Here is a 27099-nt window from a genome sequence, read left to right as displayed (position 1 = left end):
TGGGGCTTTGCGGACAGCCTGCGACCCTGTCTCTCGGTTTCTGGGAGGCAGCACGTGCAACCGTCAGATTGGTCTGGAGTAGCAACACACGTGCACAAGGCCTTTCATACGGGCCCGTCCGTTAACATATTGGGCCAAATATGCCATAGTCTAGATACTAGCCTATAGGCCCGCAAAGGCAAAACAATATGTCGGATTGGACTTTGCCGACAACACGACCCTGGCGGTTTCTGGGATACTGCACGTGGTTCGCATTGTACATATCATGGGCCGGGCTGAATTATGTGGTTTAAAAGGGCGCAGCTAGTGAATGATCCATTGGGCTGTATGGACAGCACGTTTCCTTGCCGGCTCTGTACCGACCAAACAAGGGCGTATGAATATTGGGCTTAAATTGTCTCGTTATAGAACTCATTGGACTGAATGGACCCAGAGAGACATCTCATGGCCTTTCCTGCATTTTGCCCGTTGGATGGACACAGTGTGCGCCAAGACGAGTATATGTTTACTTTTTTCTAATAGATACTTTTAGTAGAAAATATATAATGTTTTACTTATAAAATATTTCGAAATGTCATGTTTTAAATTAAAAATTACATAATGAATATTAGCGATAAGTGCAAAAGTAGTTACAGAAACACAGCTTAATGATATAAAAAGATTGATGAATATCTATATCTATATGAAACAAATGAAACTAAAATCAAACTCATCGATTTTATTATATGAATGAATTCGTCCGATAATGAAGTCACCTGAAAGAGCGGCCCTTCATCGCCCCGTACAGCCATGCAATCTGCTCTGCTCTGCTCTGCTGCTTTCATTCAATTCAACTGCCAATTCGCTAATTCCAAATTCTGTGAGTCTCGGGGCTAATCAATAAACTGAAGTCACAATGAGAACATACAAGCTAGATACATACATTACACATAACCCTGCAGCAAGCAGTCATTGATCAGGGAGCACAACAGCGATAGTAATATTAGATTTCTACATCTATAAGCAAATAGCTATCAAGACCGTGTTAGAGATAGATAATAGATAGATACCTTGTGAAAAATCTTGTTAGAGCTTTCATCAGAAAGAAACCATTTTGACTCCTAGGGATTTCATAAGAAACAAAAAGAGTGCTGGTGGCCTTGGACCTAATGCATTATTCCTTCCTGGACTGCAATAAAGGAATCAAAATGAATTAAAAGTCAATTTGAGGAAAGCTATGTATGATGCATGTGGGTCTTGGTCTTGGTCTTGGTTAGAGTTGGAAGAACGCAACTCCTTACAGCACTTACAACTCCTGACAGGTCTAAAAACAAAATTCTTAAACTAATCCAATATGTAGATCAACCACCTGAGGCAGATGGGAAGAATCATGATCAGAAATATTGTCAGCATAGACACCTAGCCTTAGCAAACCATATATATCCTGAAAGGTAAAAACTTAGGATTAGGCACACCCAAAAGATTATACATATCTATATGCGCAACATATAAAACATACATCTATTTTGGGGGAGGGAGGTTTGAGAGTATGCAGTTATCCATTTGTGGAACGTTTTAAAATTAAACCTAAAGCTCATTATCTTCACGAAAGTGTACACTTCAGAATGCTTCCAACAAGCCCAAGGTAATAGGATGACACCATGATCTTTATCTGAAAAGAGAAGAAGAAATGAAAAACATGTTAGGAGGCAATGAGTGGCTGAAAAACTAACCAATTAGATGTCCTCACACTTTCTACCTTGTTTGGCCATGCTTGAACTGCATCACATATTTTTCATAATGCCAAATTGCATAAGCTTGGATGTAGCCATCTCTTCAGCATGAATCACCTGCAAGAATTAAAGATGTTCATTAATCAGACGGTATTTCTTGAACATAGTGTAGTAATATGGGTAGCAAGCCGGGGAGCTTCAGGAAATTCAATACGATAATATGTTTAAGTACGGCATGCCATGTTCAAATCCTTGGGATATTTAAGATGAGATCAACTAATAGTGAATTGGCAAATATAGTACAGAAGCAACTAAAACTATGCTGCAGAGCGCAATGTGAAAGTGCAAAATTGATTAAAGAGAAAAAAAGAAAAGAAAAGAAAAAAAAAAAGGAGGGGGGGTGGGAGGTGGTATTACAAACCTCATTTAAAGTTACAGAAATGCCAACAGCCATTAAAACTACTACATAAAAGTAATGAAATTGTTTACTTTGCAGCTTGATGGCCAAAGTAGATAAAACCTGAAGGGCAAGTACATTTTCTATATAGGAAATAATATTAAGTATAATAAAGGTTATTCAACAATGGAAAAACTATCCAATTCATACTATCGTCTAACAAAAAGGAATTTACCTTGCAAGGCACTTTCCATCTGCAACATTCTGCATCTGCATTTGGTGCCACTCACAATTCAAATACAACATATGAAAATTCCAGGAAACTGGATCCTATAACAATGCACCCTATTATGATACCAAGGACAACAAAAGGGATGGCCCCAACAATGGCAAGGGCATCAAGCTTCAAGAACCTACAACAACACAGCCAATTACGATACCAAGGACAGCAAAAGAGATCCCCCAATGATAAGGGCATCGAGCTTCAAAGGTGCATTCATCCAGTTGTTCTAGTTTAATCTTTTTTCAGAGGGGAAATTGATATATAAATAAGATAACCCCATATGGAGTTCACAATATCAAATTCAGAGATGCATCATGTAATATAAATACAGATGGCCAACATCAGATACAAAATATAGAAGATTTTACGAAGGGCATAAATAAATCACTCGTATCAAAGCAAGCATCCCCTCCACTGCTGCATCAATAGCATCTTGATTTTCCAATTGAGATATTCCCGCAATCATTAAAACAACAGTATCTGGATCAACTCCTTTTGCAAAGAGTTACAATTGTTTTTCAGAGATCCAAACAGGATTCAATAATTGAATGCAGTGTGATATATTAACTGCAAACAGAGTTTGACTTCAATAATGATTTTCTCAACACTCTAGTTTTCTTCAATGTCAAAATTCTAATTTTATCACTGCAGAGCACATCCATACCATTCATTTCTTCAATTGTTGTCATTCTTTTAGCTATCACTTCCGGAGATATTAATAACAAAACTGTAACTAACAAAAATTGTAACTTAAGAAAGTAAATTCTGAAATTATAGCTAAATAAATGTAGATCCCAAAAAGTAGGTAGAACACTACCTCTTGAGACAGACGATGAGAACTAATTGTCATATTAATAGACAATACGGTTGACATTGCAGTAGGAATTTCTCCAAGTGAGAAGCACAAGAAACTACCCCATTGCTGGACAATAAGTGAATTGTCGGTGCTGAATAGCGTACATCACAATGATCTCAACCACCAATCGCACAGCAATAGAGTCTATGCAGAAAGTCGCAATCGCAATCAAGACCTTCAAAGCCATGCAACAGCAGTTTGTGAGAAAAGTGTGGCATTTCTAAAAACAACCGTAGAATTGAAGCGATCAAGAAAGAAACACAACAAGATGTAATTCAGAAAACAAATCTGTTTATTCATTACAGGTACTCACCTTTTTAAACTGTTCACTTGGTTAGTAGAGTCAACCAAGGGAGCAGACTTCCCAATGAAGGTATGAACACCCTTTGCAATGACAAATGCTTCAATGTTCCCTTGTTTGACAGTAGAACACGAGTACACTCCATCGCCGGGGACTTTTGCGGAGGGAAGGAAGTCCCCCTTTGTCATGCCCCCACCAACAGTTCCTCCTCCATTCCCCTCGGGAATAGGGTTTCCGAGGCCAAGCCAAAGACGAAGAGAGTCCGAGATAATTGGATTGAAATTGGACTGTCAACACAACTGGATTGAAATTAGGAACATGATTTATAGGAATTCAAACATGGACTAGGGTTCGATCGCCGTCGCCGTCGCCTAGCGCTTCTTACCGCCACATTCTTATGTTTTCATAAAAAGAATTCGAGAACGAATACAGACTGGGATCACCAACACCGTCGCCGTCGCTCGACAGTATCGAGTTGCACAGGGGCCGAACCTCTCTTCCATTCTCTTCTCCCCCTTTCTCCCTCTCGAGTCGCTGCCGCCTATAGGTTTGTGTGTGAGGGAACCCTTGATTGACGTTGGTAGTATAAATTTTAAATAACTTTTTATTTTCTCTGTATATTATTTTAAATAATTAATTAGTTTAATTAAAATTTTTTAAAAAATTTAAAATAAAATTAAAATAAGTAATTATTTTTTTTTAAAAAAAAATAACATAAACGGCAGCGTGAATATAATATATAGAACGAGTATTATTTTATAAATTTGAATTATTATATTTAATTCTTTATTTTTATATATATATATATCACATCAAAAGTAAAAATAATGTGAAATTCTTTATTTTACTATAAAATAAATTGAAATTTCATTCAAATTGTTCATTCAAATATAGATACGCAAATATTTGAATTATTTTTAATATATTAATAGTGATATAATCTTTGTTAAATTAAAATTATAGAAAATTACTTAAGATTGTCTCAATATTTTATAAGGTAATATATTAAAATTTTAATGTTTAAAAAGTATTAGAAAATTTAAAATAAATAATAATTTATATTATTTTTAATATAAATATATATTTTTTTAATTGAATGGCTGATTTTTTAAATGAATAAATTATATGTATATATATATATATAATATTAATCGATAAGATGTCAGAAAATATTTTGGATGACGAATGGGGAGTAGTTGCTAAAAGCCCGCAGCTCCTATTGCCGATGGGTGTGGGTGTGGGTGTGGGTGTGAGTACTGTACTGTCTTCAATGGCGAGCATTAGCACTCTCTCTATGTAGGGACAAGTCTTGGAATATGATTAGTGAATCAGCAGCTCAGTGGTAGCCGGTAGGTAGGTATTCATAACACGATCATGAAGAAACAACCATAAATTATAAATACGTCCCGCTCCATCTCCATGGCAGGCAGGCAGCTAACAGAAGAAACATCACATTATATTACATAACATAGATGGCTGGCTAATGGGTAAAATGGACATAGACCTATATCTATGCCACCATAACACAACAGTTTAAGATGAAGTGGCTTAGGCAATTCCCAGCACTGTCAAGCTGTCTCCACTGCAGTTCAGTCGAGTTTGGATCAGGGCAGCTGGTGTATATGGACATGTGGTCCGCAGCAGCAGCAGCAGCAGATGCTCCTATGACTAGGAGCTGTTTCCCCAACGACTTGAACGCAACCCCCCAGCCCCGGTGGCTGTCGGCCCTCACTGGTGCTGCCCCCAACTGCTTCCACGTGTTGGTCTTCTTCAAGTACACCTTCAGCTGGTTCGAAGACGCCTCCAGCGAGTACAGCTCATTGTTCACCACAGCCAGGAGGGGTGGTGACTGGGACGACCTCACTGGATCATCTTTCAGAATGTCTGGTATCAGTTCCCATCTGTTCTCCCTCTCGTCAAAGAACTCACCACAAGTCAGTTCCCCATCCTCGTTCCTCCCCCCGATTGCATAAAACTTATCGTCCATGTAGCATCCCGCGCAAAGATACCTCCTCTTTATCATCCGGGGAAGCGGCACCCATGATCTGTTGTCGGGGTTATACTTTTCAGCAGTGTTAAAGACTCCGCCCGCCAGCCCCGACGCCATCCCGCCGGCCACATAGGCACAGCTGCCCCCCGTTGCTGATGCAAACAGGCATCTCGGGGTGATCATTGACGGGCCTCTGTACCATTTGTTCTTCACAAGTTCATACCTCCAAATTACAAGACCTTCAATTTCTTTGCCAGAAACAAGCAGATGAGTGCCAGCACTCAGTGATTCTTTGTCTCCATTAGCAAAACAAAGATCGGAAGGGAGAAGGGGAAGCTTCCTACAGGATTGGAATTCACCATCAAATGCCCACCAACTACTTTGGCCAGCTCCAGACATGAAAACAGACGGCTCTGTGAATCCTATGCCCCGCCTGATACTGTAAAGCTCCCCGCTTTTTAAAAGTGACAGGCACCTCTTGTTCACCAAGCATAACTTCCAATTCTCGGATCTTGGGAATCTCGCGAAAATTAGGCTCTCTAGCTCGTAGCTAAGAGATGAAACGGAATAATCTGCATCCTGAGGTCCTTCGTTGGACAAACCTTCAGTGCTAGCACAATCAGATGGGTAGATTCTAGCACCATTCTCCGACATCCTAATCCTTCTTGGGGAAGAAGATATGTCAAGGGTGGTGGTCGGCCAGCCACTGTAACTAAGGTTCAAATCCAGTCCAAGATCTTGTTGATCAAAACTACCCTCTTCCTCTTCATCACCTATGATGGGCCCTTCAGCCATTGATCTAACAGGAATTCCAAACAAGAGCAATTCTTCAAATTTTAATCTAAATAAATAAAGCATGTAAAAAAATATATATATCTGTAAACAAAACAATATGAATATTAGGAAACAAAATGTCACAGAGTTTGGGCAGGGGAGGAGATGAAATTTGCTCCAAAAATCATGGAGCGGCGCCCTACTTTAAAAACACCCAAAAGAAAGTTCATACCACATAAGAGACAATAAATACATCAAGGGGAACAAATCAATACAACACATCACAAACCAGCTATGGAAACATCTTTCAGTTGTTCGACCGAGTATACAAGAAAGAAGGGAAAAAGGTAAGTAGAGAGGAGGAGAGAAATACACGCACCAACAAAATATCAAGAATTATGGAGAGGAAAAGCATTGTACTGTATAAAAAGCCAAGAGCTTCACAAATTTTAAATGTCCGGAAAGTTGGTATGATTAAACAAGGTAGAAGAATCATACCCAAGGAAAAATGTATGTATTATAGGGAAATGGAGGTGCAGGGTTAGGGTTAGGGTTGGGGTTTGGAATTGGGATTGGGGGCAACAACAGGGAAGCAGTAACGGCGGAAGGGCAGCTGGGAGGTGGATTCATAGGAGTCTGGGACCCTTGCATGAATAAACAAGTATTGAATGGGACAGGATGGGGTCGGGTCTTGAATCTCGGGGAAGCAGGAGACTTGCGGATGGTTGCTTCCTGGATGATGGATGGTCAGATAAGATAATGCGTCTTTTGCTGGTTGGTTGGTTGGTTCGTCCGTTGGCAGTTTGAGTGGGGGAATATACTTATGCTGCTGCTGCTGATGGTGGTGGCGGTGCTGGTGGCTGCTGGATGCTGAAATTGAGAGAGAGAGAGGGAATTTATTATTGTATTGTAATGGGGGAGGATGGAACGAATGAATATTAAATCTAATCTCTCTAGTCAAGCGGGATGGCTGGCATTGGCATTGGCATTGGCTTTGGCGGGGCGTACTACTCGGTAAAGAGGCCTTGTTTCTTTATTTATTATTTAATTATTCTTCTTGAAGATGGATGAACTTATTCGTATTTTTTTATTTAATTAGGTTGGTGGGTGGTGACGGGTGAGAGAGAGATGATGCAGCAACAGGATTACAGGAGGAGGAATCGTGTCGCACTGTTACAGGCACAGCCCTCGAGAGTGGAACGAACGAATGAATTGATGACTCACCGCCTCTTCTTCTTTACTCTACTTTTTTTTTTTTTTTTTAATTATTATTTTCTTGTATATATATATATATATGTGTGTGTGTGTGTCGTGTTCTTTAAACTTCCACTGATCTCTTTTTGTTTAATAATCCCCAAAAAGTAATGCGTTGTCTCTCCAGAATCCATCCATCCATCCATCCTCTCTGCAGTTTGTTTAGTGATTGGGGATTTGCATTGCATTTCTGACTGTGTCCCAAGTCACACCAATAGCGGCAGCATACTAATATACCACCACACTATACTAGTATAATTAATAATCAAATCATAGCATGTTGTTGACTGCTAAGTGCTAATTGGGTAGGGACCAAAACTCACAGCAGCCAGCAGCAGAGGAAGAATCGGTAACGATGATGATGATGATGAGTAGGTTGTACTGGTAGAGTGAGGGAGAGCATTGTGATGGATGCGTTGCTACGCTGCTTCTCTTGCCCTCTATCTATCTATCTATCTGTCTGTCTGAATCATTTTGATCACTAATCACACCACATGTATTATTGGACTGTGAATCAAAGCTTAAAAGCCCAAGCCCAAACCCAAAAGAAAAGAATAGAATAGAATGGTCCAAAACATCACCCGGATCAGATCCATGTGATTGTGATTGTGATTGTAAATTGTAAGTCTGTCCAAGTAAGGTGCAAGAAATCTGTGGTGTGGTGTGATGTGATACATACATTTCAGTTTGTCTTCTCTGCACAAAACAGGCAACACGTCAGCAATATATGCTGATAAATCCAGTTGGTTGGTTAGTTCTCAGTTCTCAGAAAGAATTTGTTGTAATTAAGATAATATAGGATTGGAAAGAAGTATATACTGTGAGTCTGATCAATAGTATATATACACTAACTAACTAACTACTAGTACTATCAACAACTATCAAGTATGGGGATGGGAGAAGGGTGAGGACGTGGCTGGGGCTTCCTTAATTCCTTCCTTCCTTCCTTCCACGTGATTGATTCGATAATGTACTATCACTGCAGTACTTTACTACTTTGTTCAATCAGATCAGATCAGATATGACGATGATAGATGATGCATCATGTATGATTAACATGACGACTTGTTCATCTAGCAACAGCAATAAACCTGATAGAGTAGAGAGGCACGTACAGGAAGGGTTGTCCCACAATCACAGGAAACCCATGAAATGAAATTTGATTGCTTACTTAAATCAGAAATGGGCGGCACCCTAACAATAATCTTAATCTTAATCTTCATTATTATTATTATTGTTGTTGTTGTTACTGGTGCTGATTCCATTTTGGCCATCTTATTCTCTTTCTTTGTTCCTGCAATTGCCACATGCCTCTCTCAATGTCGTATTCTTAATGCATGGCCGGTGGGGTGGGGCCATCACTGCCTTTTTCCCTTTTCAATTTGTGTTTTTATTTTAATTTAAATATTATTTTTATCGTAATATTTTATTTTAGATTGTATATATGTATTTTTGAAAATTGTAAAGATTGAATAATAATAATTTTGGTCTCAAGTACAAGCCCAATACATCCTTAATTCTTATTGTTAAGTCTTATTTCAAATTTATTTTTTGAATCATATTTTATTTCAATTGAATTGTATTTTCTATAAAAATAAATGTATCATGTCAATATAACTGAATTCCTTGTAAATATTGGAATGAAACATAAAATTTGAATGGATGTAGTCGATTTAACTCTTGGGACTTAATAGATATTTATATATACATAGATAACGTGTGATTGTTCAAAATGTGATGAGCGAACATATCAATAACTAGGAACTGTCATTAGACCTCAGCTAATTTTGCCACCTTAAATAATAATTAATGATAACATAGACAGGGAATAAAATAAATTTACGAATAATATTTATATAGATGGATAGATCTGGATAATAAATGGCCTATCAAGTATGCGAAAGGTCGTTTGTTCGTGGGCCGTTGGATCTGCAACTGCAACTGCAACTGCAAGCCCCATCCATGCCGCTGATCTGGCACCTCAAAATCAAATCAATTCCGATTGAGTAAAAAATGATACTCCTACTACTACTACTACTACTACTACTAAAAAGCATACAACCTCCTCCAACTTCCAGCTTCCAAAATACTTACTATTGCAATGGCATGGGATGACCGTATGAATTGTATGTATTTATGCAATTGATGGATGAAGCAAAGGAAGCCTTGTGTTGTGTTGTACTGTTGTACTGTAATGTAATGTAGTGTTATGGAAGTTAATTGGTTCTCTAATCAAGTTCAGCTCAGCTCACTTACTCACTCCACCCACCCTTCTTCTCTTCTGTTGCTTCTATCTTTTCTTGATTTCATCTCCCTTTCTCGTCGCCACCACCGCCGCCACCACCACCACCACCACCACCACCACCGTATATAAGCAAGCATTACACACTAGAAAGCTTCTGAATTTAGGCCTTATTCTGTCTGTCTGTCTGTCTGTACAGCCACAACTACAACTATCAACTACACAAACCAATTAATATCCCGTCGGGCGGCCGTCACGCGTCACCTGCCTGCCAATTGCCTTTTTCATCCCATCTCATCTCATCTTCTTCCAAGTCCGTCGGAACACGTCCTCTCCTCACCTCCACCTTCCTTCTTTCCCATGGAGGAGGAGAAGGAGTTCGACAGCTTTGTGGAAGCCGCTGCTGAGCCAGCCTCCAATAATATCCACAGATCGGTCGAGGAAGTTGCCGCCGATCCTGATCCTGATCCTGATCCTGATCCTGAAAGCAACGATCTCCAACAGCCTCTCCTCAAACGCAGCAGGACGCTTTCTTCCAGTCCACTCGCCATAGTTGGAGCAAAGGTTTCTTACATTGAGAGTTTGGACTATGAGTAAGACCAATTGACCTCACCCACCCATTAATTAGTCCTTCCAAGATTTCTGCTGTACATTATTACTTTCTCTACCGAATCCGATCGATCCATAGATCGTATTTATACTTTACAATTGCGTAGCTCATTGAATTAATTGATTATACACGTCAACAATGAGATTCATTCATTCATTCAGGATAAACGAGAATGATCTGTTTAAGCAAGACTGGAGGAGCAGATCCAAAGTCCAAGTGTTGCAGTATATATTCTTGAAGTGGTTGCTGGCATTCCTAGTTGGGCTTCTCACAGGATTGATAGCAACTCTCATCAATCTTGCCATTGAAAACATTGCTGGATACAAACATCTTGCCGTGGTCAAATATATTGAACAAGAAAGGTACCTATGTTTCTCAATAAATATGGTGTTTTGAGTAGCATCATCATCATCATATGCAACTCAATGCACGCAGATACATAATGGGACTCTTCTTTATGACCGGAGTTAATTTTCTTCTCACGCTGGTTGCTGCAATCCTCTGTGTTTGCTTTGCTCCAACTGCAGCGGGCCCTGGAATTCCCGAAATAAAAGCTTATCTCAACGGAATCGACACCCCCAATATGTTCGGGGCCACAACATTGATGGTTAAGGTGCGGGCATTTCCATAGCTGTTGTATGACTATGGCTATGACTATCTTGGATTCATGATCATAATTAACCTTAACAAAATGGCATCAAGTAGTAGTAATTACATTAAACGATGGTGCGGTGATTGGTGCATGGTAGATCGTGGGAAGCATTGGAGCTGTCTCTGCTGGCTTGGATCTTGGAAAAGAAGGGCCTCTTGTGCACATTGGGGCCTGCATCGCTTCTTTGCTGGGGCAAGGGGGGCCCGACAAGTACCGGATCAGGTGGCGCTGGCTTCGCTACTTCAACAATGATAGGGACCGGCGTGATCTGATAACGTGCGGCTCTTCTTCGGGCGTGTGTGCGGCTTTCCGGGCCCCGGTCGGCGGCGTCCTCTTTGCTCTGGAGGAGGTGGCTACGTGGTGGAGGAGTGCTCTCCTGTGGAGGACCTTCTTCAGTACTGCGGTGGTGGTGGTGGTGCTCAGGGCTGCCATGGAAATCTGCAAGTCCGGGGACTGTGGACTGTTTGGCAGGGGGGGGCTGATCATGTTCGATGTGAGTGGCGTCTCTGTGAGATACCATGCCGTCGACATTGTCCCTGTGGTTGTGATCGGAATCCTCGGCGGCTTGTTGGGAAGTCTCTACAACTACGTGCTTCACAAGGTCCTCAAGGTCTACAACGTTATAAACGAGTAAGCTACTCAAGGAGAATGCCACTACTGTCAATGTCAATGAGATTGGTGCAGCAGGCTGCTGCTGCTGCTACGTTGATCATGATTTTTGACATTTTTTTTATTGTTTTCTTGCAGGAAGGGCAAAGCGCATAAACTGGTCCTTGCCCTGAGCGTGTCCTTACTCACCTCCGTATGCCTGTACGCGCTCCCGTTCCTCGCAAAGTGCCGGCCCTGCGATCCGTCCCTGCTGGCCGACCGCTCCTGCCCCACCAACGACCGCGCCGGGAACTTCAAGCAGTTCAACTGCCCCTCGGGGTACTACAACGACCTGGCCACCCTCCTCCACACCACCAACGACGATGCGGTGCGCAACATCTTCTCAGTCAACACCCCGGGCGAGTTCGGCGTCGTGTCCCTGGCGATCTTCTTCGCGCTCTACTGCGTGTTGGGGCTGATCACATTCGGCATCGCCGTCCCCTCCGGCCTCTTCCTCCCCATCATCCTCATGGGTTCGGCCTACGGGCGCATGCTGGGGGCTGCCATGGGGCCCTACACCAAGATCGACCCGGGCCTCTACGCGGTTCTCGGGGCGGCCTCGCTCATGGCGGGCTCCATGCGGATGACGGTTTCGCTCTGCGTCATATTCCTGGAGCTCACCAACAACCTGCTGCTGCTGCCCATAACCATGCTGGTCCTGCTGCTCGCCAAGACCGTGGGGGACTGCTTCAACCCCAGCATCTACGAGATCATTCTGGACCTCAAGGGGCTGCCGTTCCTGGAGGCGCACGCGGAGCCGTGGATGCGGAACATCACGGTTGGGGAGCTCGCGGATGTGAAGCCGTCGGTGGTGACGCTCAGCGGGATCGAGAAGGTGGGCAGGATCGTGGAGGTGCTGCGGAACACGACGCACAATGGGTTCCCCGTGGTGGACGACGAGGGCGGCGCCGCCGAGCTGCACGGGATCATCCTGCGGGCGCACCTGGTCCTGGCGCTGAAGAAGAAGTGGTTCCTTACGGAGAGGCGGCGGACGGAGGAGTGGGAGGTGAGGGAGAAGTTCACGTCGATCGACCTGGCGGAGAGGGGCAACACGATCGAGCAGGTGGAGGTGACGGTGGGCAAGAGGGAGATGGGGATGTACGTGGACCTGCACCCGCTGACGAACAGGACCCCGTACACGGTGGTGGAGAGCATGTCGGTGGCGAAGGCGCTGGTGCTGTTCAGGCAAGTGGGGCTCCGCCACATGCTCATTCTGCCCAACTACCAGCCTCAGCCTCAGTCTCCAGGGGTGAGTCTGTGAGAGTGAGAGTGAGAGAGAGAGAGTGATCACTACAATCAATTCTCATCGTCTCCTCTCTAACTAATTCCATTCATTCATTCATTCATTCTCGGTATATATATATATATATACATGACTTGACTGCAGGTTCCTCTGGTGCTGGGAATTTTGACGAGGCAGGACTTGATTGCCCACAATATTCTGAGTGCATTCCCACAGCTTCAGAGGTCCAAGAAGCATTGATCATCCCATCCCATCCCGTCCAGGCTACTTTACTCTTGTCATCATCATTCTCTTCATCACCTTCACCCATACTCTCTTCTTGTTGGTTGGGACAAAATCATTTTTTATTTATTTTTTGGCTTTTGCTCTAGTCCAGATTCATAGCAAAGCAACGTGTGTGTCTGTCTGTGTATCCACATATAATGCACGGTAATCATATGGAATATTGCAGTTTCATATCAAACAAATTGTGAAAACTTCTTCTCGGATATAAGAGTGAAAGCCTACTATATTTAATTAATATAGTATTACATGTCAGTATTGGTATTACATTGAATTCCTGAAGAAAATTAAGCACTGCGACAAAACAAAACTTTGAATTATATATATTCATCCCCCAACTCAGACAGACATGCAGGTAGGCACAAAATGTCGCATTTAACAAATGAAATAAGGCCAGCTAATATTGGAACCCCACACACACGCGTACTCTGATAAATGCATGCATATATATCATGTACGAGTAGATATTATCTAGATCGGAAGCGCAATTAATCAAGGAAGGAATAAAACGTATATAAACTCAGGGCAGCAGCAAAGAGGTGGCAATCAGGCTGCTGGCAATTAAGACCAAAGAACCCATATTAAACTGAATTAAGTGATGAGAAGAAGCCGATGAAGATGAAGATGAAGATGCAGCCGGTGGGGTGGTACTAGAACTAGTACTCGTAGTAGGAGTGGTGGATGAGGTGGGCGGTGCATCCGCGGCCACCGTGGTGATCTTGACCTTCATCCCCTGATCGCAGTGGCCGGACGTCCCGCACGCAAAGTAGCGGGTGCCCGTCTTGGTCAGCTTAATGGTGTCGCTCCCCCCGGTGTACGACTTGAGGCCGCTACCGCCAACGTCGCAACTCTTGAATGCGCTTTCGCCGCCCAGCTCCACCACGCTGTGCAATCCCGCACTGTACTTGAATTCTGTCCATTGCCAACCAATCATTCAAATTATCAATTGAATTCGTAGTGGATTGGATTGAATTGAATTGAATATAATTTACCTAGTTCGTCCCCAACTCTGAAGGTCTGAGCAGATGCCCAGGAGTTGAAATCCGTGGATTCATCCCAACCTGAGCTTCCCCCCACAACATGCTTTGCTGCCATTACAGCCGTCTCTGATCCGAACAGAAGTAGTACTGCTGCAACTATGATGCCACCAATTTTACGTTTACTATAATACCCCCCGCCCATTTCTAACAATAAGTAATATGTATATATATATATATATGCGCTTAACTCTATCTGCCACTACTCCAATCTTCGAATTGATCTACTGTGTGTAAATGTATGTATGCAGAGGATGCAGAGGCAACAGCACGCGAATATAACTAATTGATCTGATAATGTGGAGTAGTAGCAAGTTACATATATACGCCTCCCTCCTTCAATGTTTTCTCTTCTATCTATATATATATATATATATACACAATACAAGTGATTTCTTCAACTCCAAGGCTACTGACGTAACAACAGCTGGAGGGCTTTAAAATACATACATATTGTATCTTGTATCTGTGAATGCAATTAAGGTGAGGATGGTGGTGGTGATTTAACCTCCTCCAATTAATAATGATAATAATAATAATGTCCAATAATCAATCTTGCTTAGAAATTAACTAAACTTGATTGATCGAGGGGGAGGAGGAGGAGGAGGAGGAAGAAGTAAGGTAGGATCACAGTCGGTCGGTCTCTGTTGGATGATTAGAATTTGACTACGATAACTATATATGCCTGCCTGCTAAGCTACTTAACTTTTATTTTATTTATTATTCTGGTAGGGTCGGGACACATACAGATACAGCCTACAGGGCGTGTGTACGTGCACGTGCACGAATCTCCCTAGCTTAGTTTAGTTTATCTTGGCTTTGAAATTAAGTCAACTTTGTGGAGTGGGCCAGGCCAGTTCCTTTCCTTCAACCTCAATTCAATTCAATAGATATGTATAAAAAGTAGTTGGTATCACCAGAAGACAGATAGACAGACAGATAAACCCGTAATATCGACCATGCATGCATCACCATCTATCTGCACCCAACCACTACTCATGTATGTATGTATATACATTACATATATACTACGATCACATTCCTCTGATCTGATGCCGCCCCTGCAAGCAAGCAATTGTCCAGGTTATACAAGAACAGAAGAAACACACACTGTGCCTAATCAATTAGGCTTAATTATACTAGTATTAATTAATTAGCTACTCTCATCCTCCATCATACATCTTCATCTTCTGTCAATGTGTTTTTTTTTGTATCAAGTAAATTCTTCTTAATTCCATTAATTAAGCGCCACTAACCAGACCAGCAATTAAGTAGAGACAGGCTTCTCTTCCTCATCCATAGCTTATATATGTATATATACATGCATATTATATAGTATTAGTAGTAGTAGTAGTAGTTGCTAGTAGTATGTTGGGTTGGTTCATCCGCATGCATATAGCCGGAGCTGGGATGGGGATGGCTGCTGAACTACACTACACGCATAACAAACGGTCCGCAACCAACCAACTCAATCACCAAAAAATGAGGGGGCCTCTCAATGATTGTCCTGCTTGGGACTGGAAAATGGGCTCTTTTTGGTCTTTTTCTTTTCTTTCGAGATGATGGGAAGCCGCCTCAAGCTGGGAAGGCAACACTGTGCCTTCATCTTCGCCTTCCCAGTTTTGTACCCTGCCCCTGCCCTATCATTATTATTATTGGGGGTAGTGGTAGTAGTAGTAGTAGGAGGAGGAGGAGTAGGAGTAGGAGACTCCCAATATGTGGATTTGGGTTCTTGATTGCCTAGATCTGGATCAGTGGTGGTGGTGGTGATGGTGGTGGTGGGCTCAGGCACCACTCTTGCAGGAGCCTCCTCCCCCGCCTCATTCTCACACTCACCTTTGTTGTCTGCTGAAGCAAATTCCCCATGGAAGACGTTCTCCTCAAACAATTCCGAGAGTCTTTTCCTTTTATCCGGAGACGGATTTCCAATTCCTTTGTTTACCAATAGATTCACATTTCCATTTCCCAAAGAGAAGCTATGATGAACCGGAGTACTTCCACGCGATGGGGTGAACTCTGCAAATTGGAATGAATGAATAGTGTTAGTTATGCCATGCATGCCAACCCAAACCAACCAAATAAACCAATGCAATGTAGCAGAGAATGAACAGCTAGCTAGCCTGCTAGCACATTCCATCAATAATCAGCCAAAAGCCACGGCATGTATCTATGAATCATAATCACCATCCACCAGTGCATAGGCCATGAGATTTATCAGCATATTATTCTTTCTACCTACAACACTGAATTCCCCAAGGCTCCAGCAAAAGGAGGAGAATGAATTATTGATCTATTGTCAGAAAATACTAGTATTATATTATAAACACACGAGCGAGTGAAAGAAACTATGATTTGCCTCTGCTATTCCCAATATCAGACAGAACAATGCACTGCACATTATTTTTGTCTCTTTATCATCCCACGTACTGAAAGGTAGTATTAACTAAGGATATATTGATATTGGAAGAAAAAACACTAATAGAAAAAATCTTGAGTGAAGTGTAGAAAGGCAGGCAGGCAGGCTCAGCTCTTACCTCCTTTAACACTCAAGTAGTCATCCTCGCAGTCGGACTCCAACCAAGGTTGTGAATCAAAGAAGGATTCATCTTTGCTACCTGCAAAATATTATTGGAACACATACGTATATCTCAGAATAATACCATTAGCATCCCAAGTAGAATGCCATACACAGATCTTCGTAATCCAGATGTAGATAGCCATAGCCTGCACCAACCAATCCAATCCAATCCAATCCTTCTATCCACCTATTTCTACATTCAAATGCCATCGGTGACCCGACCCCCATCCCCCCTTTCTTAGGAGATTGAGTTACAGAGCAATTTCCAACAGAAAATTGACCACCCCCAAGTTCATGTAAAAAGGACAGAATGAGTTCCAATACATACATAAACAAACAAACAGGTTCAGTCAGTATAATAGAGAAAACACATCGGATCCATCATACTCATGGAAAGAGAATGAATGAATGAATATAGGGGGACGATATCTGATGATATTAAATTTTTGGCGGATGGATGGCTGGCTAAAAAAAAACAAATATTGTTTTATAGATTACATTAAGTATTATTAGCAACTAGACAACTAATAAAAATACGAACATCCACTAACAAGTTTGGAGCAGGTAGCTAGATGGTCAGTCCCTTGAACTTTTCTGATGCAATAATTAATTGTTCAACTGCTATAAGTTTATAACGACTAGTATATCAAAGCAAAGCAAAGCACAGACAAATCTTATACACGGCATTGCATCTTAAAAATCATAGGTGTGACTTTCATGACAGAACAGAAACTGCAAGACTCACTTGGCCAATGCCAATTAGTCAACATATGTCATTGATGGATTAATTAAATCCCATCACCATAGTTGCTACTTGATTTAATTAATCAATAGATTCTGCAAAACGGAATGAATTAACAGTATAATGAGAACGAATATTCAGGCCCTAACAATTATCCTGGGAAAGAAAGTAACTTTAAAGCTCAGCTCGATTATTTGGGCATACCGCGATCAACTACTCAATCGAAACATACATGTATGTATGTATGCTCGCCTCAGTTTGAGTTAGATTACCCCTCAGAAAAGGCATATATAGGCTGCAAAGCACAGACAGTATCCGCGAGGGCGGGCGAAAACTTGAGATGTAGCATAAAATAAATTATGGCAAGAGGAGGTTACAGTTCCACGCGAAGCTAAGGATCGAATATATGTGGAGTACAATGCAGATAGACAGTCGAAGAAGGGGGTGGAAATTAATAAAATAAAAAAGTTAAAAAAACGAGAAAGTGAAAGTAGAAGATGAAGGCACGGTACCGTACCGGGCGCGGGTTGGTGAGAGTTGAGCAGTAGGCGAGGCGTGCAATCTCCATGGGGATGGACCGGCCGAGAAGGAAGAGAAATCTTCTTGTCGCTCCTAGGCACGACAGAGAGAAGAAACTTCATGGCAGGGCAAGGGCAAGGGTGTGGTAGAGAGTAGGAAGGGCCGGGGGAGGGGAGGGGTGGCGTGGGGTGGGGTGTGGCTCAACGACAAGGGTGAGGCATTACTGGTAGTAGTATTACAGTGAGTGAGTGAGTGAATGAGTAGATGTAAATGAATGAAAGTAGCAGGAAGGAAGGAGTAGTTAACAAGAAGAGAAGAGAGGAGATTTCGAGTACGAGGACGACGACGATGATGATACGTGCTTTGAAGAAGTTATTTTGATGGATATCAAGAATCAATCCCATCATCCTCACATACATCGAAAAGGCCAAATTGATTCACGTCTTGTCTAAAACAAATATCTCGAAAATGGGGTTGGGGTTGGGGTTGGGGTTTGATTTTGAAAGGCAGGCCGACGTGGACTGGAGCTTGTGGAGTTGAATTATTGGGGTTTATATAACGACATTATTGTGCTGCTGGAGCTGCAGTTGTTAGGAGAGAGAGGCAAAAGTGAAAAGGAGGGGACTGGTTTTCAATTTATATTTAAATTTTATGAGTATTTGGATGATGCCATGGCTATCTATCAGCCTATGGCCATCTCATCTCATCTCATCTCATCTCTCGCCTCCCGTCCTGTCTATCTGTGTATATTCATGTTAATAATCTCTACTATTTATTGGAACAGACTACTAAGTAACTAGCAAACAGCAACGCTAGCAATCCCTCTCTGGCACTGCCACATTCTTCTTCATTATTGATTATACTATTACTAGTAGGGAGACAAATACGACGCCCTCCCATTGATGGCATTCAACTAGAAGACAGGGACCATATAATAATAATACTAATATAGGAGGAGTATGATATATGGTACCATCGCTTGCTTACTAGAGTATATAATAAACAAAAAATCATCCAAAACTTCATTCATTCATTATTACTGTCATTGTTGTTGTTCTAGTCTAGTACACTCGTATAATGTAAAAAATAGAATATAATGTGAGTTGAGTGTTCTGATGAGAAAGACGGGGAGGGCCGGGGTGTGGTCCAACTCATCCGGCCCGCTCCAATTGTATATAATTATTGGGCTGAACATGCAGCCCAGGCCCATTATATATTTATTTCTTTCTCTCTCCCCATTCCCAATAATAAATATAATCATAATACGACCCGTTGTGTGTGTGTGTTGGTTGGTTAGTTAATTGGTTAATTCGTGGCTATAGTTAGTAGTGCAATATTAGGGTTGTTACTACTTACTACTACAAGTGTAGTGTGGTGCCGTGGGAAATGGTAATTTGGGGAGAAGAGAAGAGAAGAGAAGAGAAGAGAACAACCGAAGCGTCCGGGGCAATATAAGTCAGTCCCAGGCTGGCTCAAAGTCAGCCAGCCAGCCCAGCACGCGCAAACATACTAATAAATCGCAATTGTGATTATTATTAATCGATTCCATTCCAGGTCGACGCCTGTCCTTCCAAAACCCTTCCTCTCCTTCTCCGCCTCCGCCTCCGCCACCTCTCGCTTCTCTTTCCCTCTTTTCTTGCGCCGCTATGTCAGTGCTCAGCCGGCTCGGCCTCCGACTCACAGCCCAGCTCTCCTCTTCTTTGCGCCTGCGAGGCTTCGGATCAGCCGCCGGGGCTCAGCTTGATTACGATTGCTACTACGACGAGGAGGAGGAGGAGAATGAATCACGGCGGATGGTAATGGCGGAATACAACGGATGGGAAGCCGTGGGGAGGGGTATACAGTGGGTCATCATGGGCGATCCAACGGTCAGGCGACATATCTACGCCCACCGCCTCGCCAATCTTCTAGGCGTCCCTCACATTTCCATGGGCTCTCTCCTTAGACAAGAACTCGACCCGCGTTCTCCTCTCTATAAACAGGTTTCTTATACATACATACATACATATCTTAATTAGCGCGGTTGATAGATACCCCCTCCACCCTAAAATGTCGAACAACTCTCTACTGTATTGTATTCTCCACACCGTTTACGTTTTCTGTTTGGAAAGGGAAGCAAATTTGAAAGTGTCAATTTTGATGTACTCGCAAACAGATCGCTGGTGCAGTGAACCAGGGCAAGTTAGTGCCCGAGGATGTGATATTTGGGCTCTTATCAAAGAGATTGGAGGAAGGATACCGCCAAGGTGAAACTGGGTTCATTCTGGATGGAGTTCCTCGTTCAAGGATGCAGGCTGTACGTCATTCTTTTACTATCATTATATATCATGTCTTCATTTATTTTACTATAATATATGTTTCATTTTTTTGAAGTATGTTAATGATATGCTTTGTTATTGTATCCAATATAGTTTTAGTTTGTCATCCATGATTATGAAAGGTAAAAGAACAATTTGTTTGTGCATCACATCATATCCTTGGAATGAACATGTGTGTTGAGTTGAGCGGGTCTGGTCTGGTCTGGTCATATAACGACTGGGGGAATCTTCTTCTTGTTCTGGGCTTTTGGCATTTGTTATTAATTAGCATATCACCAAGTTTTCCTAGCTGTTGATCTCTGTCGGGGCTAGCCTAGGGAACTTAATTTGATACCCACAATGGGATTTGTATTTTTGTTGTTACAGGAGATACTGGACCAAATAACTGAGATAGACCTGGTGCTGAATCTCAAGCGCACAGAGGAGCCTCTGTCCAACAAGAACACTGCAGGCAATGCAGTATGTTCTCGAGAAATCCATCCAGGATTTAACTTCAGCGTCCAGCCTCATCAGACAGGTCGGTTTCAAATACCAAGCACCAACCCAGATGCCATCTGTGAGGAGAAACTTCGCTTTTATGTCGAACAGGTGACCTACCTTTCACCCTAACAACATGTGTCGGGTTCTCAAAATTTTTAACCATAGGCGGCCTTGCCTTGAGAATGAATGCATATAGTAACAGACCAAGCTTTGTAATTGTTTCTCAGAGGAAACCTCTTGAAGAATATTACAGACAACAGAAGAAGCTGCTCGACGTCCAAGTGAGTGGTGGATCAGGTGATGCCTGGCAAGGTCTTTTGGCAGCATTGCATCTGCAGCACATCTCATCGCACAAGCTGACAGCGTAACAATATAATGTGGTAAGAATTAGAGAGAGAGAGAGAGAGAGAATCTTTTATCTTTTATTTCATTTTTTTTTCTTATGAATTTTGGCATCCAGTTTTGTATTAGAGAGAGATACGAGGTTGTGTAGGAGAGTAGTGTAAACCTAGCCAGGAGTAGTCCTCAAGACTGGACAAAGAAAGAGACCTGTGCTCGGCATTATAAATATCATATTTTTTTGGTATTCAGTTTTTTTGTTTCTTTTCTTCTTCGATCAATAGATGCAACAGTGTGGTTTCTTAAAAAAATGTGATGTTTAAAAGACCGTTTTTTCTAATGCTCAATTGACCAAAAACAAAACAAAATGAGTAGAAACAGAAGTAATTGGCTAATAGCTAAGCTTTACCTTACAATGGCATTCTCAACCAAGTGTGCAGAGTGAGAAGAATGAAAATAAAACAATAGATATGTATATATAGCAAGCAACCCCTAACCCTAATACGTACGTACATATATATATATAATATAATACATTGGCATCAGCGTCCCAGGCCCTTTACCTTACAATTGGCTACTCATTCCAGACCTCCTTGAGGAGTTTATACCTGACATTACTGCGCTGTTTATCATTCTCTTTGGACGTCCAACTCAGCCTCACTGAAGAAGGTGATGATGACTGGGAGCGGGAGCTATCGGAGATGATGCCTTTCAGGGGTGAATCCAATTCATCTAGTTCATCATCACTTGTCTGTGATTTCTTCAGCACTGAGGATCCGTGCCTGCCAACTCCAAAGATACAAGCAACAGATTGAGCTGATGCTGGTGATGCCTGATATACAATAGGTGTAGCCGCACATGGGAAGCTCATGATGCAGTCTTCTTGGGGATCAAAAGGATCCTGTGGCACCAACGAGGGTGAATCCAACGGTAATCAAAGATAACCATGCCACAAGAGAATTGAATCGAATTTAATGCAGATACACAAACCTCTGAATTTAAGGCTTCGAGCACTACTTGAGGAATTGGGTCAGGGCAAAACTCATCCGGGCTGAAAAAGCTAAGAACCCTTCTTATGATTGTTGGACCAAATGTCGGACATACCTGGTAATATAGAGAATGGAAAAAGAAATGCAAGATCCTTATGAGCAGGGGATGATGTGAAATTGTAAGTTATCCATCTGAAGCAGAGCACATTAAGCACTTGTTCAACCTCTTTTCTAATTGTACGACTCAAAAGCATGTCCTTTGGAAGCATCATGAGATCACTCAGAGCGTTGAGAAGATGGAAAGGCTTTGGTGATGTATCATTTGATCTTGGCTCTTCAGCAGCAGTAGATTCAGAGCGATTCTCATTTTCAAGCATTTCATCATCACACTCATCAATTCCAAAGAGATCTGTAAGCCATCGGGACCAATTTCCAATCTGACATATTTACAAAGTTGGCTGTGTTAACACTAATTCAAGGTTTCTGCCTGTAACTAAATATTTGACACCTATAGAAAATATATCAAAGGAAATGGCACACTCGCTTATACTGAAGCTTATTGCATAGAGTTCTTAAAGTGAAAAATGGTGCATAGATATAATGCTCACCGCATTTTTAAGTTGTGCACCAGCACCAAAACTAGCTTTTCCCGTTTGAATGGGAAGAACCTTAGCATCACTAATTGGATCTGCTACAGGATCTGTTGGGATTTCATCAGCTGATTCTCGAAGTATGGCATTAAACATAGCCACATCCAACCGCGCAATCAGTTGCTCCATTATCTAGTCAGCAAACCATCAATATGTAAAAAGGGCTTGCATGCATACCCATCAAATTATTCAATATCAGCCCAATCATTATAATAAGCAAAAGAAAAGAAAATAAGACAAAAGCTGGAATATTTCAAGAGCTAGATCACTGTCTACCCAATATGAAAGGGTAGCTTGTAGAATATATAAATTTGAAACAATGCAGCTTTGCATTATCATGATTTTCCATAGAAGCTAATTCAGGTTTTGTGGAGACCTTTATTTCATGGTAAGAATGCTAGCCTTACAAAAGAAGGAATTGTCCGGATCCTTTAAGTTGTGGTCATGAAAGGGAAAAGATGTAAAAAATTACCAGTTTGGACATCACAGGCAAACAACCACAATCATGTCCTCCAGCTCGAACAGGGCATATCCTTTCGCATGCATCCCTGAAAGCCTTTCTCCAGTGTTCCAGAGAAAAGCTTCCCTGCTGCTGGTCAATTGAATGCGTGGCAACACCAGATTGCATGTGAGGGGTAAAACTCTGAAGAAAGAAAACAGGATAACGACTCAGTTTATTGAAAGGATTTTCATTCAGTCAGAACCAACAAATTTGCATGCATGGACATGCTAATTATTCTAAACCAGAAACCTTAGATACAGGTCAAAGATGGATGCTCAGTAAGATATGATCTAAGTTGCAGATACCTGCCACCATAGAGACTCAACTACTCGGGAAAATATCCATGCTTCAACCTTTTCCAGTGCAACTATAACTGTTTCAGGGCTTTCCCAATCACCCAAACTATCTCGAATAACACCTCTTGTAATCTTACTAGAGAATGACTCCCATTTAAGCGATGAAGATTTATGCTTGACATCTTTGCAGTCCATTTTTCCAGCATTGGATCCAACAGTTGCAGTCAACCCAAACCCCTCAATTGATTTGTTCACAATCACTCTCAGTGCTATGAAATTTGACATCCAGAAAGTTAATCTGTATAAATCACTATCATCAATACAGGTAAATAGAATATTCTAACAGTAATTGATCATATTAAACTTAATAAAAAGCATACCTTGGAACATCATTGCCACATGCTTTTGCAGCTAAAACTAATCCAGAGACTATGCTCTTAGCAGCAGTTCGTCTCCCTAATTTTGGATTTTGTTTGATGGTGTGAAAATACAGTCTTGAGAGGCGACGAGCTGGAGCATGGACTTTGGTCAAGGAACTTCCATGCTCCGCAACCACAGAGTAAAGACTGATCTCAATAGCAGCTGCTTCCCTCAACTCTCCCTCTAGGAGTTTAATTTTATTCTCCAAATGTTGGGTTTTACCATCAGAAATAAGGTTTCGTGTTTCCTTTCTATATGCCTTAGCATCGCTGTGTTCGCTGATCGATGAACCTCGAAGAGTGTCTGTTGGAAAAGGATGATTGCTTCTAGTTGATCCATTGCTCCTGCCTGAGTCTGCTGATGATCTAACTGACTTCCCATGCTTTGACTTGTCAATATTGGAACCACTATGAATTGCAATGCTTCCCTCTGTAGTAGAAGGCAAACCATTTCCCAAATCAGCACCCTTTTGGATACTGACTTGGGAAAATTGACACAATGGCTCTGTTTCATCTTTTTGCTCTTCCTCTTCCGCAAACCTATCTTCTTCTGCATGTTTTCCATGTGCCTTTCTGGTCTCAGAATCTATTAAACCATTTTGTTGAGGGTTTGTTCCTCCATTCACGAGTGGTTTACCACCACTAGCAGATGTAGCATTCTTGTCATCTTTCAAGCAGCTAAACCCAGAATCCAAGGGTGGATCTGTCAGGTGATCTGCCTCTGCAATAGTTTCTTGGTTAATAGGACTGTGGGGCATCCTTCGCTCAGGACAAAGCTCAAGTTCAGCTTCTCTCCCGCCATTTACAATATTTTCCTGTATTACGTGTGTCTTTTGTCTTTGTTCATTGCTTTGCACGCTTGACTTTTGGTGTTTCTCAGTCTCTTCCAATGCAGTGGACTGTAAGCTTGAAGAAATAATTCTTCTAGATATCCATGCAATATCAGAAGACAAATCAACTGACGAGGAACGAGAAGAATTTCTTCCCGAATCTACATGGGATTCATTTTCCACATCCGGTATGGTATTTGCGTCTGGTTTATGGCCAACTTTTGGACCTTCAGCACTACCATTCACGGCAACAGCCTCATTCTGCAATCATTGCCATTACCAGAATGGATTATCCATATGCCAATATGCTAAACACATGATTAGTGAAAAAAAAAAAAAAGCCTAAAAGGGATGTGACTACAGCAATAGCTACACCTAAAAGAAACTAAAACAAACCATTTACCTCCTTAAGAGGTGATAAACTGCCATTTGTGTCGGCTGCTGAAGAAGTAACAGCCAGTGATGAGTGAGAGGAAACATCATCATCTGTGGTAAATTCAGCTTCTTCTGCATATTCTTCACTCATTAATGCAGAAACAGATTCACCATGGTTTTGGTGCATGGAAGGTTCCTGCATCAAACTATCCCTTGAAGATGAGCTTGTGCGACTTTTCTCAACAGGCTGGATTTTAAGGAAGACAAATGGTTGTGTGGTGTTCCTGTAAGTCCGCTTGCAGTTAATGGGAGCACTGACGCTCAAATTCTCTTTTACAACTCCGTAATCTGACAAGTTCAGAACAGCAGTTCCCAGCAGCTGAGCTTTAACCTTGTCACGCCTTGGTTCATAAAGATTAAACTCAATGCAGTTCTTCTGGAAAGCGTCTCCATTCCCTCCCTTAGTGGGCATCTCCCGCATCAGAGTAACTGGAAGCCTAAAAGATTCATTGAATTCAATTCTCCCATCACCAACGCCAGATCCTGTCCCTAGTGAAGGCACAACTTGATTGGTTAGCCCAGAAGTCTTCTCTCCATGCTCCCACTGTATGAGAACAGCACGAAGATTTCTCAGAGACTGCGATGGTGGCCATGGCTTGATCTCCTGAATATGAATAATGTAATCAAGCTGAACTGAAGGACATTTCCTGGTCTTGGCCTTCAGACCCAGGACCATCGTAGCATGCAGATAGGTACTTGCCTGGCCTCAATCCTGGTGTGTGCCTGGACAAAAGACACGGAGATAACTTACTAAGAGCATGTGATATAAAGCACCGAGATTTAAGCACGAAGCAGAGCCATAAACCCGAAACTTGATTAGCCGCATATTCATGAATAAAAAGCCATTGATGTGTGAATTAAACCATCAGTTGATGAAAGAGGCGTTTTTGGTGCCTCCAGCAACGGCAGACTTGTATCTGCCCGTCCGCAGCCCATTCAATGAAAACCATAACTATTATTATGGCCTCAACTTTAGCAAGAACACTAGAAAATACGCAAGTGAAAACAAAATCCAATTTCAAAGGCAAAATCTCAAAGCATTCGAATGTCGGCGGGCACCGAAGTAATGTAGCAAAAGTTAGAAGAAGAAAACAAAAATCTTCAGACCAACCCAGATCCAAAGGGCGCCGAAGTGAACCGATGGAAATGAATGAATGAATGAATCAATCAATCAATCACCCGGCAGCAAACAGCTGTATTGGCGAATGGCAATGCAGCAGCAGCAGCAACATTGAACGACAGAATGAAGAGCAGTGAAATTGCCGGGAGGCATTATAATAAGCATAAGCGAAAAGGAATAAGCAAGCATATGAAGGAGGAGTGACCGACTTACGGTGGAAAATGAAGCCCGGGGAATAAATCAAGCAAGCAAATGTTGAAGGGAAGAAGATGAGAGCAGAAACGGTGCCTTTTGTAACTGAGGATGGATGGATAGGCTGGCGCTGGAGCTGGGGCTGGCTGGGTGTTGTCATGTGCAGCAAGTAGTATTCACTCGCATCATGAATGAATGATATCATGAGAGAGAGAATATCTGAGGCCGTGCGTGAAGTCGCAAAGACAAAGCCAGCTAAGCTAATATAATAATAGTAAGTCTTGTTCTTTTCTTTTTTTTTTTTAATCTATTATTACTATTACTATAGTAGTAGTAAGAGAAGTAAGTAATGTCTGTAATGGTATTGGGTCAGTGAGCCTTACCGATTACCATCTAGTATACTATTATT

At 41.9% G+C, this 27099-nt stretch overlaps 6 protein-coding genes and 1 long non-coding RNA gene across 19 annotated transcripts; 2 read left to right on the top strand and 5 right to left on the bottom strand.

Moving 5' to 3' along the window:
- Positions 1-577: 577 nt before the first annotated feature.
- LOC127244532 (uncharacterized) lies at positions 578-4120 on the bottom strand. 9 transcript variants are annotated; one of them, XR_007837225.1, is made up of 8 exons: positions 3562-4120; positions 2345-3423; positions 1739-1829; positions 1499-1651; positions 1349-1423; positions 1050-1168; positions 923-935; positions 578-833 (listed from the first exon to the last, which is right to left on the bottom strand). It is a non-coding gene; the product is annotated as an uncharacterized LOC127244532 (long non-coding RNA). The 9 variants fall into 9 exon arrangements; XR_007837222.1 differs by lacking the exon at positions 923-935 and having other exon boundaries at positions 578-844; positions 2345-2522; positions 3210-3423; XR_007837226.1 differs by lacking the exon at positions 923-935 and having other exon boundaries at positions 578-844; positions 2345-2379; positions 3210-3423.
- An 804-nt stretch (positions 4121-4924) lies between these two features.
- LOC127244531 (F-box/kelch-repeat protein At3g27150-like) lies at positions 4925-7169 on the bottom strand. Of its 3 annotated transcripts, none has more exons than XM_051265095.1 (2): positions 6693-7169; positions 4925-6338 (listed from the first exon to the last, which is right to left on the bottom strand). In XM_051265095.1, exon 2 carries the CDS (start codon positions 6332-6334, stop codon positions 5060-5062), a length of 1275 nt encoding a protein of 424 aa, XP_051121052.1. In that variant the 5' UTR covers positions 6335-6338; positions 6693-7169; the 3' UTR covers positions 4925-5059. The 3 variants fall into 3 exon arrangements, with proteins under 3 accessions (XP_051121052.1, XP_051121053.1, XP_051121054.1); XM_051265096.1 differs by having other exon boundaries at positions 6812-7169; XM_051265097.1 differs by having other exon boundaries at positions 6603-6693.
- Positions 7170-9607: 2438 nt separating this feature from the next.
- On the top strand, positions 9608-13499 carry LOC127244528 (chloride channel protein CLC-a-like). Its single transcript, XM_051265091.1, has 6 exons — positions 9608-10402; positions 10581-10781; positions 10855-11032; positions 11169-11701; positions 11819-12968; positions 13107-13499. The coding sequence occupies exons 1-6, from the start codon at positions 10170-10172 to the stop codon at positions 13200-13202; spliced, it is 2391 nt and encodes a 796-aa protein (XP_051121048.1). The 5' UTR covers positions 9608-10169; the 3' UTR covers positions 13203-13499.
- Positions 13500-13546: 47 nt separating this feature from the next.
- LOC127244530 (mavicyanin) lies at positions 13547-14745 on the bottom strand. Its single transcript, XM_051265094.1, has 2 exons — positions 14237-14745; positions 13547-14156 (listed from the first exon to the last, which is right to left on the bottom strand). Exons 1-2 carry the CDS (start codon positions 14424-14426, stop codon positions 13765-13767), a joined length of 582 nt encoding a protein of 193 aa, XP_051121051.1. The 5' UTR covers positions 14427-14745; the 3' UTR covers positions 13547-13764.
- A 429-nt stretch (positions 14746-15174) lies between these two features.
- Positions 15175-18833, bottom strand: LOC127244529 (uncharacterized). Of its 2 annotated transcripts, XM_051265092.1 has the most exons (3): positions 18119-18829; positions 16816-16896; positions 15175-16297 (listed from the first exon to the last, which is right to left on the bottom strand). In XM_051265092.1, exons 1-3 carry the CDS (start codon positions 18240-18242, stop codon positions 15777-15779), a joined length of 726 nt encoding a protein of 241 aa, XP_051121049.1. In that variant the 5' UTR covers positions 18243-18829; the 3' UTR covers positions 15175-15776. The 2 variants fall into 2 exon arrangements, with proteins under 2 accessions (XP_051121049.1, XP_051121050.1); XM_051265093.1 differs by lacking the exon at positions 16816-16896 and having other exon boundaries at positions 18119-18833.
- Positions 18834-19538: 705 nt separating this feature from the next.
- Positions 19539-21508, top strand: LOC127244527 (probable adenylate kinase 7, mitochondrial). Its single transcript, XM_051265089.1, has 4 exons — positions 19539-20102; positions 20276-20416; positions 20805-21026; positions 21146-21508. The coding sequence occupies exons 1-4, from the start codon at positions 19767-19769 to the stop codon at positions 21284-21286; spliced, it is 840 nt and encodes a 279-aa protein (XP_051121046.1). The 5' UTR covers positions 19539-19766; the 3' UTR covers positions 21287-21508.
- Positions 21509-21648: 140 nt separating this feature from the next.
- LOC127244524 (uncharacterized) lies at positions 21649-26929 on the bottom strand. 2 transcript variants are annotated; one of them, XM_051265082.1, is made up of 9 exons: positions 26712-26929; positions 25347-26101; positions 24075-25204; positions 23704-23992; positions 23369-23539; positions 22855-23028; positions 22471-22683; positions 22248-22361; positions 21649-22158 (listed from the first exon to the last, which is right to left on the bottom strand). In XM_051265082.1, exons 2-9 carry the CDS (start codon positions 26052-26054, stop codon positions 21832-21834), a joined length of 3126 nt encoding a protein of 1041 aa, XP_051121039.1. In that variant the 5' UTR covers positions 26055-26101; positions 26712-26929; the 3' UTR covers positions 21649-21831. The 2 variants fall into 2 exon arrangements, with proteins under 2 accessions (XP_051121039.1, XP_051121040.1); XM_051265083.1 differs by lacking the exon at positions 26712-26929 and adding an exon at positions 26490-26672.
- Positions 26930-27099: the final 170 nt, after the last annotated feature.

The sequence above is a fragment of the Andrographis paniculata genome, unplaced genomic scaffold (assembly GCF_009805555.1).
Source record: "Andrographis paniculata isolate CXL003 unplaced genomic scaffold, ASM980555v1 Contig19END, whole genome shotgun sequence".
Lineage (NCBI taxonomy): Eukaryota > Viridiplantae > Streptophyta > Magnoliopsida > Lamiales > Acanthaceae > Andrographis > Andrographis paniculata.
Note: the sequence above shows the minus strand (reverse complement) of the source record. Positions and strands in the feature narration are given on the sequence as shown.